General features: G+C 41.1%; 2 protein-coding genes across 4 annotated transcripts in view; one reads left to right on the forward strand and one right to left on the reverse strand.

The window, feature by feature from the left end:
* nptxra (neuronal pentraxin receptor a) lies at positions 1 to 11,744 on the reverse strand. The gene is made up of 5 exons (XM_089019457.1): positions 10,525 to 11,744; positions 5,347 to 5,623; positions 4,029 to 4,261; positions 3,078 to 3,257; positions 1 to 2,039 (listed from the first exon to the last, which is right to left on the reverse strand). The coding sequence occupies exons 1-5, from the start codon at positions 11,227 to 11,229 to the stop codon at positions 1,809 to 1,811; spliced, it is 1,626 nt and encodes a 541-aa protein (XP_088875583.1). The 5' UTR covers positions 11,230 to 11,744; the 3' UTR covers positions 1 to 1,808.
* Positions 5,505 to 15,463, forward strand: part of baiap2l2a (BAR/IMD domain containing adaptor protein 2 like 2a) — a 24,899-nt gene continuing 14,940 nt past the window's right edge. The window contains exons 1-3 of one of the 3 annotated variants that reach the window (XM_089019460.1): positions 5,505 to 5,644; positions 12,670 to 12,772; positions 12,865 to 12,992. The gene's annotated coding sequence lies outside the window, so the exon portion shown is untranslated. The remainder of the gene's footprint in view (positions 5,645 to 12,669; positions 12,773 to 12,864; positions 12,993 to 15,463) is intronic. The other 2 variants (XM_089019461.1, XM_089019462.1) reach the window with 2 other exon arrangements.

Genomic DNA, 15,463 nt, shown 5'->3' on the forward strand with positions numbered 1-15,463 from the left:
TGGAAATATAAAAATGGACTTTTTAATTGGCAACCAAGAACAATGTCCCTGTAATGTCCTAAAAACAAGAAAATGCATGTGCATAACATAACAGTAGAGAGTAGGCAAAGAACCATGTCCCCATAATGTCCTAAAAACAAGAACATGTGTGCATGACATGACAGCAAAAAGAATAAAGGAAGTGTCCCCATAATGTCCTTAAAACAAGAACATGTGTGTGCATGACATAACAGTAGAGAATAGACAAAGAAAATGTCCCCATAATGTCCTAAAAACAAGAAAATGTGTGTGCGCGACAACAGTAAGACATGTGTGCATGACATAACAGCAAAAAAAATAAAGGAAGTGTCCCCATAATGTCCTTAAAACAAGAACATGTGTGTGCATGACATAACAGTCGAGAATAGACAAGGAAGAATGTCCCCGTAATGTCATAAAAACAAGTCAATTGTTGTGCATGACGTAACAGCAGAGAGAGTAGACGAAGAAAACGTCCCCATAATGTCATAAAAACAATAAAAATGTGTGTGCATGACGTGACACTAAAGAGATAAGACAAAGAAAAAATGTCCCCATAATGTCATAAAAACAAGAATTATGTGTGCATTACATAACAGTAGAGAGAGTAGACGAAGAAAACATCCCCATAATGTCGTAAAAACAATAAAAATGTGTGTCCATGACATAACAGTAGAGAGAGAGTAGACAAAGAAAATGTCCTAAAAACAAACAAAAAATGTGTGTGCCTCACGTAACAGTAAAGTGAGAGTCGTTTTTTTTTTGTCAACTTCATCATCTCGTTCATCAATCTAACGCGTCGATGACGCAATAGGCACTGTCCTTATTTGTGAAGTTGTGCAGGTTGCACCTACAAGACATTGAAAGTATGAATAGAACATGCAGGTGGAAATGTTTCATATAACACATAACTCAGACAGAGGAAAAAATATATATAGATTTTGTACTTTCTACTCGTTGCTTTACTTTGTCTTTCATCATCACCTTGCCGCCATCAGCTTGTTGATATTCCGCCCCATCCTTTTGCAACATGGCGCCTTGATTGACAACATCTCTTGAGAACTCTTATCCCCCGTTCAAAGGGCTCCGTTGTGGGCCAACGTTCTACAAGTTGAATTCCAATTGCTGGTTTGCATCATGAAATTGAAAAAAAAAAATGTTTTTTTTTTTAAATAACACATATAACGCGTATAAAGCGCTGGCCAGACCTCTGGCAATGTTTTTCCGTTCCACAAGAAGGCAGCATTTCCCTTTTATCCATGTTAGCCGCTTTGTTCCAGCTAAAGCGCTATATAAACCAATATGTATTGTATTTTATACAGCTGCCCCCATTTCAAGCTCAGATAACTCCAGACCCATGTAATTTAGGAATTAACTCTTTTTTTTCCTCCTGATGAAAGAAGAGAGTCTAAGGTTTCTTACGCGCCATTGAATGTGTATGTAGTCCTAAAACTCAATATTGTGTTGGTCCTGGAATTTGAGTGAAAAATGACAAAAACCCTGGCACTGGAGTGGACACATGCATTTTTACTATCTATTTTCTATCTATTAGCTATCTGGCGATCTAGATGGCTATATATTCACTGTCTAGCTATCTAGCTGGCTAGCTATCTAGTTGGCTAGATATAATATCCCTGCCACCGAGAGTTGTTTCAACGAGATTTTTAGTACCAACGTTAACGAGCGCAGATGGAATACGAACTTGATGGTTTTTAAAAAGGCTTAAAACTTTCCATCCACCCCCCCCCCCCCCTTCGTTCCAACTTCCTTTTCCTCAAACGCTCCATCTGTCACTTGGAGATCCGGCTGTGTTTACTACAAGGCTCCCCGGAGTATTTGGTGGCTCCACCATAAACCTCCACGGCGCGCTCCGTCCATGGAGCCACGTTGCCCCGGGTCAGCGTTCCGCACTGGGCCAAAATGGCCACCTGGTCGGCGGACAGGACTCGGTCCCAAACACCCATCTGGGACAACTCTCCGACGAAAGCTTGAGTTGAATCAAAGCCTCCACCCAGGGAATCCTAGGGTGCCAAAAAGGGGTGCTTTTAATAATAATAATAATAATAATAATAATAACACTAATACAAATACAAATAATACAACTAATAATACAAATACTAATAATAATAATAATACAAATACTAATAATAATAATACAAATACGAATAATAAAGGAAAGAAGAAGTACAGTAAAGTCGATATCGGTTATATCGATACTACCGCTTATTACGATACTATTTCTATGAACGCAAGGAGAAAATTACATGCACGCAGGGTTGGATATATCGATAGTCCCGGTTATATCGATATTTTTTCGGACTCCCGAGAATATCGATATAACGAGACTTTACTGTATTTAAACACCCCTGACATAAACATTCAATACGCCGTTAGAATCCTTATACAGTAAAGTCTCGTTATATCGATATCGGATATATCGATAGTCCCGGTTATATTGATACTATTTCTATGCATGCACGGAGAAAATTACATGCAAACAGGGTCGGATATATCGATAGTACCGGTTATATCGATATTTTTTCGGACTCCCTTGAATATCGATATAACGAGACTTTACTGTAGTTGCTTTTAACTCATTCGTCGCCATTGCCGAATTTATTCAAGAATTATTATTAATTTTTTTTCATACTTGGGTGCCGATAAAGCGCTGGCCAGACCTCTGGTCATGTATTTCCGCTTCCACAATGGGGCAGAATTTCCCTTTGTTCCAGCTTCAGAGGTTGTGAAAGCGCTGTATACTGTAAATCCATATTTACAATATGTACTGTATTGTATTTTGTACAGCCGCCCCCATTTCAAACTCGGATAACTCCAGCCCCATATAACTTAGGAATTAACTCTTTTTTTTTCTGATGAAAGAAGATAGTCTCAGATTTTTTTTACGCTGCATTGAATGTTTATGTAGTCCTAAAAGTCAATATATTGTGGCTCCTGGAATTCGAGTGACAATGACAAAAACCCTGGCATTGGAGTGGACACAATTTTTTCACATCGTATGGCAGTGAATGAGTTAAACACCTTTACAAACTTATCATTACCTGCTCTTGACCGAGGATGAGCAGTCCTCCGGGTCTAATTTGATGACCGGCTGCCAGGCCGTGGCCCTCCCCCCTCAACTTTCCGCCCCGGTAAGCCTGCCAGTCGCCTCCTTTGTTGCTCCAACTCACACAAATGTGTTGCCAGTTGCCCCGGGAAAGATTCAGAGGGAGCCGGGCCACCTAGCGGGGAAAAAATGGGAGCACATTTGATTTTTGATTTTGATGTACGTCCTTAGTTGATTACTGACTTTGACTTTTTTTCAGAGCCATTTTTTTTTTGCATAAATTGTTCATCAAGTTCTAATAATAAATAAAATCGATTTTCATTGCCTTAACTTATTCACTGCCATTCCCGAATATATTCGGGAATTGAAAAGCATGACATGGAGCGCCATTTTCGAATGTCTTTGTTTTTGTTTTGTTTTTTGCAAGGGGTGCCGATAAAGCGCAGGCCAGACCTCTAGCAATATTCCTCCCTTCCACAAGGTGGCAGCATTTGCCTTTTGTCCAGCATCACTAGACCTATCTTGCCTAACAAGTCGGTTGTAGGAACGATCCAAATTGAACCTCACCCCACCAAGGCGATTTAGTGAAGGGTTTTTGCTGTTTTACGAAAATAGAATGAGTATGTAGTCCTAAAACTCAATATTCTGTGGGTCCTGGAATTTGAGTGACAATGACAAAAACCCTGGTACTGGAGTTTTTTTGCACATTGTCTGGCAGTGAATGAGTTCATAGCAATAGTACTCAGCTAGAAAGCTTGTTTCTCATTGGATACTTCGACCCTGTGTTTTTTTTTGTTTCTTACCAAAGAATTCTACAGATCAATGACCTCTCAAGTTTGAATCGACTAATTTCTCGCCTCATTTTTATCTCCCGAAAATGTCGCATTTGAACACGTGGCCCGGTTTTATTGAAAAACTAAACGCTACTTCCTGATCGATTCTCTACCTTGTCATTGATGAGCAGCTCAGTGGGCGAATGCGATCCTTGGAGCAGCGCCAGTTCATTGGCTTGCTCCGGAACGGCGTAAGAGACGGCCGTTCCGATGATCCCTCCTACGGGCCGTAGCCAAAGGCAAAAGGTGAAGGCCCATAACGTTGGGATGGAGTGTTTCACCATAGCGTACATGTAGTTTGTACGGGATGGAAAAGAAAGTCTGTAGCCTTGTGGAAAGGAATTAGCTAAAACGGAAAAAAAGATTCATTGATAATAATCAAGGATCTCAAGGACGCAAAGTAGCGAAAAGGATAACGTTAGCGAAAGGATCACACATGCAACCAAATGCGATCTGTAATAACTACAGTGATACCTTGGCTTATGAACTTAATTGATTCCCAGACAGTGTATAAGGTGAAAAGTGTGTATCCCAAACATTCATTACCCATAGGAAACCATTAAAATGAGAATAATCCGTTCCCAGGTCGCCATAAAACATAATTTTCTACTTTCTAATTTTCTAAGCCTTAAAAGTACCCAAAATATACCTTATTTTATGTATAATAAATGTGCTATGGTATTGTAATTAAAGAAATAAACTGTACTGTATAATAAAGTTGTTTTATTTACCTTTTTGATGGTCGATGGCTTGATGGAAGGGATTGGCCGGTTTCATCAGCATTAAACACTTGATGAGGAACGTAACGTTCTTCTTCCACCATCTTGAGGAATGATTCTTTGTAAGCTTTGGCACTTTTATTGTCAGAACTGGCTGCCTCACCATGACGAATTACACTATGAATCCCTGTACGACGCTTAAAGTTCTCGAACCATCCGTGGCTAGCCTTGAAATCGTCAATGGATGACGAACTTCCAGGTTGCCGATATTTTGGATATCTTGACGATATCTGAGTGAAGTTGCCGTGCTTTCTCTGGGATAATTTTACCTAGTTCCTCATCAATTGTGTTCTGTTTAGCTGGGTTGATAGCTTTTTGCATCAATATAATAATTAGACATTTCATTTCAAGCCCCTTTCAAAGCCCTCATGGACACTTTACAGTCACAGACAAGCATCGATATTATAATAATAAATACAATTCAATCAAGTGTACAGATGGTTGTGGGGTTATTTGTGGCGCCTGATTGATGGGATATTTTAACCTTGCAGTCTACACTCTGCCTTTGAACTATCAATAAAGTTGAAACGAGTCCAAAATTCACTGTTTTCTATCCAGCTTCTCACTCTCTCTAGTTCGTTAGCCAAGGCGTTCGTAAGCCAAGGTATCAATGTACTTTTTTTTTTTTTACCCGCCCACTGTTTATATTTACCTTCCTCCAGTCCCGAGAGTCGATCGTGCAGCTTATTGATTCCCCGGTCCATTTCCTGTCGCTGTCTTTCAGTTTCCAGCCTTAAGGCTTTTCTCTCTTTCTCCAACAGTTCAACCTTCCTTTCAAGTTCCCCTTCCAAGTCGTCCATCTTCCAGGATCTTTCCGCACCTTTGTTGCGCCGGAGTGGACTTTCCGGGTCGAAGGATTTGCCGCCGTCGTGCACAACCGCGGAGGTGTTGATGTCCGTCTGGCTGTGAGGAAACAGATTAATGTCGGCCTGCGGAGGAGAAAAACAAAGGTACGCTTTACCATGGTTGGCGTTGTCACATGAAGTGTGTCAGGTTAGTGTAAATACACTGGCGGGCTGCGCATATCACCACTGGGCCTTCAGTAGTGCTATCTATGTCTGAATCCATCCACAGCTGCGACTGTAAATAAAGTGTGGTGTGATTTACTAGAGGGTCCCGTTAGCCAGGAAATAACTTTATTGGCGAAGGATGGCAAAGCATCTATAATAACCTCATAAAATTGCAATATTATTTGCTATTTTTCTGACATATTCGGAACTGTCCGATCTTTCTTCTCATTTACTGCCTTTCACGAATGTATTTGGGAATTTAAAGTATGACGCAAAGCGCCATTCCCAAATGTGTTCAGGTTTTTTTTTCATGCTTGAGTGCCGATGCAGCGCTGGCCATGGCCTCTGGCTATGTTTTTTTTTCCTTTCCACAAGGAGGCAGTGTTTCACTTTTTTCCATGTTACCGCTTTGTTCCAGCACGATATAAACGAATATGTATGTATTGCATTGTATTTTGGACAGCCGCCCTCATTTCAAGTTCATATAACTCCAGACCCATGTAACTTAGGAATTAACTCTTTTTTTTCTGATCAAAGAAGAGAGTCTAAGGTTTCTAACGCTTCTTTGTATGTTTATGTAGTCCTAAAACTCAATATTCTGTTGATCCTGGAATTCAAGTGATAATGACAAAAACCCTGCCAGTGGAGTGGCTACATTTTAGCACATGCCTGGCAGTGAATGAGTTACAATATTCATATTTATTTTCTATACTGCTTATCCTCATTAGTGTTACGGATGAGCTGCATGGAACCGATCCGAGCTTACTTTGGGCTAGAAGTGACTTTTCTATACGTGCCTGGTCATGGAAAAAAAAAATAAAAAAAAATAAAAAGGCTCATGTGAATTGTGCATCACAGCACAGTGTGTTCCCTCACAGCAATTCCACAGGCGCCGCTTCTTACATAATGTTTGGGAACGGAATCAATGTTTTGAAAGGTGCTGATAAATGAAATGTATTATTATTATTATAGTAGTAGTAGTAGTAGTAGTAGTAATAGTATTAGTATTATTAGAATTCATTCCTAAATTTTGTTTTGGTTTGATACGAGTACCGTAATACCACACAAAGATGCGCAGGTCAAAATAAAATGGCCGCATTTGTCGCCAAAATTTTGAACAAACGTCAATAAGTCTCTTGAAAACGTGTGCAGGTTAAGATAAGCAACGTGATCATAAAATCCCGCCAAAAACTGAGCAGGTCAATTAGAGCTCGCCAAATTTCGCTATCTATTAGCTATCTATCTAGCTAGCTGGCTAGCTATTAGCTATATAGCTAGCTAGCTCGCTATTTGAGTCAGGAAACATATTAGCTATCTAGATCGCTATCTATTCGCTGTCGAACTATCTATTAGCTAGCTAGCTAATAGCTAGCTATCTTTTTGAGTTATGGCGCGTGCAGGCCTTATAGTTTGGTGCGCCTTAGATATGGAAAAAAAATAAAATACATAATTCATTGTGGGTGCGCCTTATACTCCGGTACACGTTATACACTGGAAAATACATTAAGTACAATTTGGTACAGTTCTTTGCCTTTTTTGTGCTCCATGAATCTGTACTCAGCAGGAGCAATTACCCTGATAAAAATACGGATGTGGGTAATGCGAAATAATCCATAGTCCGTCAATCCAAATTGGCCACAATCTGGTGTAAACAACACGGCGCGCGCGCTGCTCAAGCGAACAGCCACAGATGGAAACGTGACTAGGCTGTTGAGTGCAACGCACAGGTGATGGTGCCTCAAGAAAACAATGCAGCATGATAAGAAATGATTCCGTCGGGACTATTTCAAAAAAGGGGTGAGAATCACTTGTGAAAATGTCACCACTTTATTATAATAATAATACATTTTATTTTTAAGCGCCTTTCAAAACTCTCAAGGTCGCTTTACAGTCATAGGATACGTTTTTCTGTGGGTTAGCAGCGGCAGCCACACGCGCCAGCGTTCGCTCAACTCGGAAGTAACTCAAATACATAGAAAGCCAGCTAGCTAGCCAACAGATAATAACTAGCCAGCTAGATAGCTAGCCACTCAAATGGATAGAAAGCCAGCTAGACAGCCAACAGATAGCTAATAAGTAGCTAGCTAGATAGCCAGCCAGCCAGCTATATCACTACATAGCTAATAACTACGCAGCTCGATAGCCAGCCACTCAAATAGATAGAAAGCAAACTAGCTAGCCAACAGATAGCTAATAACTAGCCCGCTACATAGCCAGCCACTCAAATAGATAGAAAGCCAGCTAGCCAGCCATCAGATAGCTAATAACTAGCTATCTAGATAGCTAGCCAGCTATATCACTATATAGCTATTAACTACCCAGCTCGATAGCCAGCCACTCAAATAGATAGAAAGCAATCTAGCCAGCCAGCTATCAGATAGCTAATAACTAGCCAGCTAGATAGCTAGCCGCTCAAATAGATAGAAAGCCAGCTAGTCAGCCATCAGATAGCTCATAACTAGCCAGCTAGATAGCTAGCCACTCAAATAGATAGAAAGCCAGCCAACAGACGCCTAATAACTAGCTAGCTAGATAGCCAGCTATATCACTATATAGCTAATAACTACCCAGCTCGATATCCAGCCACTCAAATAGATAGAAAGCCAGCTAGCTAGCCAACAGATAGCTAATAACTACCCAGCTCGATAGCCAGCCACTCAAATAGATAGAGAGCCAGCTAGCTAGCCAACAGATAGCTAATAACTAGCTATCTAGATAGCTATCCAGCCAGCTATATCACTATATAGCTAATAACTAGCCCGCTATTTAGGTTAGCGCGGCATCATATGAAACAACTGTTTGGTATCCCGTCATTAAAAAGGAAGGCGTTGAATTGCAGGAGAGGATCTGTAGCGTACAACCTGGCAACTCATCCATTATGGATGACATTGCTTTCGCCAAAACGGAGGCGATACATCTTCGGAATCTGGTCAGATGAGAGGGGACGTTTCATGTTACGCTTCTCCCCCTCCTCTTACCTCCTTTTCCCTTTAGCTGATGGCGGTGTTCTCGCACCGCTCCTTCCATCTATCCGCCTCACTCACCCACTTTTTATCTCTCCATCCTCTCAGGCTTTCCTTTCATCCCTCTTTTTTTGCTAAATTAAATTGCAATCTGCTTTCTTGGCATAGCGGCGTTACAGAAACACCGTTGCCAAATAGTGTGTTGCTGTCAAAAACATTAGGAAGGATTACTACGGGGTGATTCCACGTATCGCTAAATATCGAGTAGCCTTTATGATCTCCGTTAAAAAAGGGATGAAGGATTAGGCCATTTTTTAACCCATTTTCAAATGCATTAATGTTCTTTTTTGCTACATTTATAATTGTTAACTCATTCACTGCCAGACGATGTGCAAAAAAAAAATCTGTCCACTCCATTGCCAGGGTTTTTGTCACTGTCACTCGAATTCCAGGATGTACAGAATATTTAGTTTTAGGACTACATAAACGTTCAATGCAGCGTAAGAAATCTTAGACTCTCTTCTTTCATTGGGAATAAAAATTGTTAATTCCTAAGTTATACCGGTCTGGAGTTATCTGAGCTTGAAATGATATAGTTAACTCATTCACTGCCATTCACAAATGTATTCAGGAATTGAAAATATGACGTCGAGCGCCATTCCCGAATTCGTTCTGGTTTTGTTTTTTTCATTCTTGGGTGTCGAAAAAGCGCTGGCTATGGCCTCTTATGTTTTTTTTTTTTTTTTCTTTTCCACAAGGGGGCAGCATTTCATTTGTTTCCATGTTAGCACTTTATTCTACCTTCAGCTGTTGTTAAACCGCTACATAAACCAATATGTATGTATTGCAGTGTATTTTGGACAAGCACCCACATTTCGAGCTCATATAACTCCAGACCCATATAATTTAGGAATTAACTCTTTTTTTCCGATGAAAGAACAGTCTAAGGTTTAGTTATAGTTTCCTCTCGAGGGCCGTTATGAATTTGGGGAAGCCATTAGAATGTTGAACCTCATCCACATCTTACATACAGAGCGCACGACAAATTAATAAATAACTAGTTTTCAAATCTGAAGTCAAGAATAATGACTGTTATTGTGATTTACATCCAAAAATATGAACTTTTGGTTAGGATTTTAGCAAGCATCATGGAATTTCACATGTTTAATTTGCTTTCGCGGGCCAAAAAAAAAATGATGTGACGGGCCGGATTTGGCCCCCGGGCCTTGACATGCACACCTGTGGTTTCTGTAGTCCTAAAAGTCAAAGAGTCTGTGGGTCCTGGAATTCGAGTGACAACAATGACAAAAACCCTGGCACTGGTGGAGTCGACACATTTTTGCACATCGTTCAACCTGAAGTGTACGATACTCGTCACTTTTTTTTTACTGTGCGGGCTTATTTAAAAAGGGGCGTTTACCTGGGCATCAACGGCTACCATCCAATCACAATTGCTCATTGAACATCAACGGCCGACTAAGGTAGTATCATCCAATCAAAATTGCGCTTTCCGCCAACTGCAGCCCAAACAGGAAATGAAAAGTGAAAAACCGAGAATATGTATTTTGTATGATCTGCGAGCCAGATGCAATCATCAAAAGAGCCATATATGGCTCGCGAGCCATAGGTTGCCTACCCCTGATTTAGACGTTATGAAATATAAATTCTCAAGCAATTGTCTTTCTCAACAGTTTTGATCGAGAACTCCCTCCTTTGTCTTTAAAAATCATGCCATGCAAGCGCTCTGGGATAAAAAAAAAAACAAGTGGGATTCATAACGCCTCTGCAGTAGAGTTGAGCTGTGTGCATAGGGGCTGATTTGTTACCCCACTAGACCCCCCCTCCGCCCGCACATACCTCAAGTCTCTCTATGCGGTCTTTGAGCTGACTGATGGCCTCCTCCAGCTCATCCACTGCCCGGAGCGTGAGCGCGTGGTGGTCGTGAGCAGACGCGGGGCTGTCTCGCACCATGACCCGCTCGGCTTGGTCCCCCTCCGCCGGGCGTTCGCCTCCCCGTATGCCCACGGCGCCTCCGCGCCTGTCGGCGACTCCCCCTCGACCCTTCAGCCCCTTCTCGCACTCGGATAGTTTGCTCGTCAGCTCCCTGATGGTCCGCTGGTCCGTTTGTATTTGCTCCTTTTGCTGCGAGACGGTGTGCCGGAGCTCGTCCGCGGCGGTGCGGAGGTAGCCCCAGTCTTCCCCCGCGTAGAGCGACGGGTCGTCCGCTTGTTGCTCAAAGTTTCTCGGCTTGCACTCCCCGGCGGGGATCGGCGTGCATATGAGGCGACTGACAGCCGGGTCGTGCCCGGTCAGTCCGGTGACTCCGTCCAAGCCGTCGAGCCCGCCGGGGAAGGTCGGCGCCTCGAATCCGGGTACCTCTGAACCGTGTAGAGCACCCAAGGTTCCAGCCCTGGCCGCCGAGCCTCTGGTCGCGGGGGTCTGCGTGGCGCCGGTCGCGATCAGCGAGCGGTTGTCGGCTGACGGTTGCCGTCGAGCCGCCTTGGTGGTTCCGGTGTGGACCGCCGCGATGATGCAGATGACGGCGCCGATGAAGGCCACCATGCCGGCGGCCAAGATGATCACGATGAACTTCAGGGTGGCGGTGAAGGCGATCGATTATTAAAAAAAAATTAATCGTAACAACACCCCGGAAAAGAACGAGTACTTGAACGCAACATGAAAAAAACGACTTGATGTGTTTTGAGATCGAGAAAAAAGAAGCGAAAAAAAAAGAATTAAGGATACTTTTTTTGTATCGCAGTAGATGATGTGACGAGGACTTGCGAGCGCTTCACTGGAGTTATCATGGAGTCCACAGAAAGCATCCGAGTATCGTGTGTTGCTGTTCCACCTCCTCCGTCCGTGCATGTGCGCAACGCGCATGTCATCATCCAGCTTAGAGAGAACAATTAAGGCAAAGTCATGAAAGCGTTTTCGAAGCATTCAACTCGTTGCCAGTGAAAGTACAATATTTGTTTTTTGGTTTTTCTAAATAATAAACACAATTAAAATAACGTTCTTATCTGACATATTTTAACTGACCGTTAACCATACAGGCAACATAACACGTCCCAAATCATAAAATAATATTAAAATAGAATTACAAATGAGATATTTTAAATCAACAAAGACAAAAGTGCCTTCCTGCTTGGCCCAGCCACTTGTTGCTAGGCAGAATTCACCTCCACAATTTTCATGAAGAGTTAGCATTGACGCTCACTGTCAAACCTACCGTATTTTCCGGTGTAGAACAACACCAGATTGTGGGCAATTTGTATATACGGACAATGGATGATTTCGCATTACCTGTATCCATATTTTTATCAAGATAAAAAAGGCTAAGAACGGTTCCAAATTGTACTTACCGTATTTTCTGGTGTATAAGGTGCACCTGAGTATCAGGCGCACCCCCAATAAATGGTGGGTTTTCAAACTTTTTACATATATAAGGCGCACCGGACTATTTGTTATGTAGTTTTTTTTTTTTTTTTAACTTTATGTTACTTCCGGGTTGAGTGAACGCTGGCGTGTGTGGTTGACACTGCTCACTTGCAGAAAAAATATCCTGTGACTGTAAAGTGTCCTTGAGAGTTTTGAAAGGCGCTTATAAATGAAATGGATTCTGATTATTATTATTATTATTATTATTATTATTATTATTATTATTATTATTATTATTTGGCGCACCTTCAATGAATGAAGAAATTGACCTGGTGGAGGCCTTCACAATCGGTTCTGCAGGCCCTGGAGCATAACAGTCAATGTCCACGAAACTGTTGCTTGAACCAATCAGAGTTCAAGTTGGAAATCCAAGGCCTGCTGGAAGGTGCTGTGAATGTCAGAATTTTCACAAACTATGATTGGTTAGTCACTAACCAATCATAGTTTGCGGAAATTTCTCTTATTACTAGCCGCTAGTGACAAGAGCATACTGGCCAGAGCTAGCATACTGTATTAGTAGCAAGCTGCATAAGCAAATATATTCTTGTGTTGATTTAATAGCAGTTTTGTCAACCCGCAATGGCTGAAGGAGCAGAAGAAATAGATTTGGTCGGAGATTTCAAGACGGACGTTTCAAGAAAAAAAATGGACGTCATTAAGAAAGGTTGGTCAGTTATTTCCTGGCTAATGCTACCCTCTAGTGAATTTATAGTAAATCACATCACCATTTGTTTTCCCCCGTCTGGATTGATTAAGACATAGCACTACTGAAGGCCTAGCGATGCAATCCACGGCCAGCCACTGCCATAAATCAAGGTCAAGGTTCCCAGTGGAGCAGCTCCAGAGTAATGGACACGGAAGAACGATGACCCCGGTAGTGCGTGGTGAGTATCTGTGCGTGTTACACGATTCAGACCTGGTGCTATTAGTGAAGTCATTACATCTGACACACACATACACACACAGTCAAGTACTAATACATGTTAATCTTTGTGTGAGCATGTACACACACAAGCACTCGATCATCGTCAAAATACAGTATGTTATTGTGTTTCAATAAGCGATAGAATAAATGTTCATAGAATAGATGTTCATTTTCAGAGAGGGAAGAAACCAAGTTGCGTGCACAGATGCAGTATGGAGGAGGAAGCGGTAGGGGGGGGGGGGGTTTATTCCGCAGCAGAAAATAGCTTTCTGGAACACTTGAACAGTAACAGGGATGACTAAGTACCCCATTAGGGATGGATTACGATAGCCTGACATTTACACCAACTATATATTTTTTCAATGCCGATTTGTATGGAATATTGAAATGACACCAATGACGATTGAACGTCGTCATGTAGACAGCACTAAAGTTGGAATCTTTAAATAGTTACTTTTAACTCATTCGCTGCCTTTTCCGAATGTATTTGGGATTTTTTTTTCCATGCTTGGGTGCCGATAAAGCCGGACATCTAGTAATAGTTTTCCACTTCCACAAGGGGGCAGCATTTCCCCTTTTTCCTATGTTAGCACTTTGTTCCAGCTTCAGCGGTTGTTAAAGCGCTATATAGTGTAAATATCTGTCCTATAATGTCCTTCTGTTGACGTTGTGACTCTCCACTTATTGGGAAAAATCACTTAACTGGCTCATCTGTCTAGTTAGCTAGCTATTTGCTAGCTAGCTAGCGTTTGTCTTGCTATGTAATGGCTATCTAATAGCTATCTATTAGCTGTCTAGCTGGCTGGCTAGCTATCTATTAGCTATCTAGCTAGTTATCTAATAGCTATCTAATATCTATTAGTTATCTATTAGCTAGCTAGCTTTCTATCTATTTGAGTTACTTCCGGGTGGCTGCCGCTGCTCACACGCAGAAAAACTTATCCTGTGACTGCAAAGTGACCTTGAGCGATTTGAAAGGCGCTTATAAATAAAATGTATTATTATTATTATTATAAATATATATGTACTGTATTGTATTTTGTACAGCCGCCCCCATTTCAAGCTCAGATAACACCAGACTCGTATAATTTAGGAATTAACTATTTTTTTTTCTGATGAAAGAAGACAGTCGAAGGTTTTTTACTCTGCATTGAATGTTTATGTAGTCCTAAAACTCAATATTCTGCGGATCCTGCAATTTGAGTGACAATGACAAAAACCCTGGCACTGGAGTGGACACATTTTTGCGCATCGTCTGGCAGTGAATGAGTTAATTAAAGTCCAAAAGTTAGTCTGTATGTCTTTGGTTGGTCATTTCAGTTTAGAATGTACGTTTATAGCTCATATGATCACAATTTTGTGTTCAATTTGTTTTGTTGATCTTCATTGTAGGGAATCATGGGGGGGGGTTCTCTTATGCAAACAAGTGCATACATTTACTCCTTATTTTATTTCTTCTTCATTTTTATGTGGAACTCGATTCTGTTTTATGCTTTCTCTCATTGTGCTATAAAACGATATGATTGTTAATGATCATCCTTTTCACCAATTAAAAGGACTGACAGGTGAAAGAATTTTAAGCAGCCTTTTTATAATCAAGCTGTTTAAAATTCTTCTCGTATATCCGGTTAGCTTTTAATGCCACCTAGTGTACGAGCCAACAGCGCCATCCGCGTCTGACAACCACCGCCTATAATTTATTAAACCATAAATAATGAATTCGGGTAATCAAAGCGTCCACGTTTTTCCTTCCTCATTTCCTCTTTGGAGTTGAACGCGTCATTACTCATCAGCACTGTGTTGCTCTAATGCCGATAGATTATATCGAGCTATTCGAGATGCGGGGATACGCCGTGTCAGAATATGGGAAAAGGGTCGTATTTTTCATTAATTTTGAATTTTTAAACACGCCTCAGCCACTTTATCCAAATTCAGACTTTTATTTTGAAAAATCTGCTATATTTATTGTTTGTTTGCTTCAAAATACACCAGCTTCCATGACAAATTTAGTCCGCTTAAAACGGATAAATAAATACGACAAAATGTCATTAGCTTAGCGGGAACGTGGTTAGCATGCCCGCCTCAAAGGGTGTTAATCCATTTTTTTGGGCAATATTTAACATACTACTACTACTACTACTACTACTACTCCCACTACAACTACTACTACTACTGATAATAATAATAAATAATAATAATAATAATAATAATAATAATAATAATAATAATAATACATTTCATTTATCAGCGCCTTTCAAAACGCTCAAGGTAAGTTTACAGACACAGGATCAGTTTTTCTGTGGGTGAGCAGCGGCAACCACAAGCGCCAGCGTTCACTCAACCCGGAAGTAACTCAAATAGATAGAAAGCTAGCTAGCTAGCTAATAGATACAGTAATACTAATTATACATTTCACTTATAAGCGCCTTT

The sequence above is a fragment of the Hippocampus bargibanti genome, linkage group LG17, assembly GCF_051943395.1.
Source record: "Hippocampus bargibanti isolate YZ-2025 linkage group LG17, ASM5194339v1, whole genome shotgun sequence".
Taxonomy (NCBI): Eukaryota; Metazoa; Chordata; class Actinopteri; order Syngnathiformes; family Syngnathidae; genus Hippocampus; species Hippocampus bargibanti.

Bases quoted from the DNA above. Each gene is read 5' to 3' on its own strand.
- nptxra (XM_089019457.1), bottom strand. From the start codon at position 11,229: ATGGTGGCCTTCATCGGCGCCGTCATCTGCATCATCGCGGCGGTCCAC. The intron at 3,258-4,028 runs GTAGAGAATCGA...TTTCCCCGCTAG, and splicing joins AGCTGCTCATCAATGACAAG to GTGGCCCGGCTCCCTCTGAA. The intron at 2,040-3,077 runs GTAATGATAAGT...TTGGCACCCTAG, and splicing joins TCATCCTCGGTCAAGAGCAG to GATTCCCTGGGTGGAGGCTT.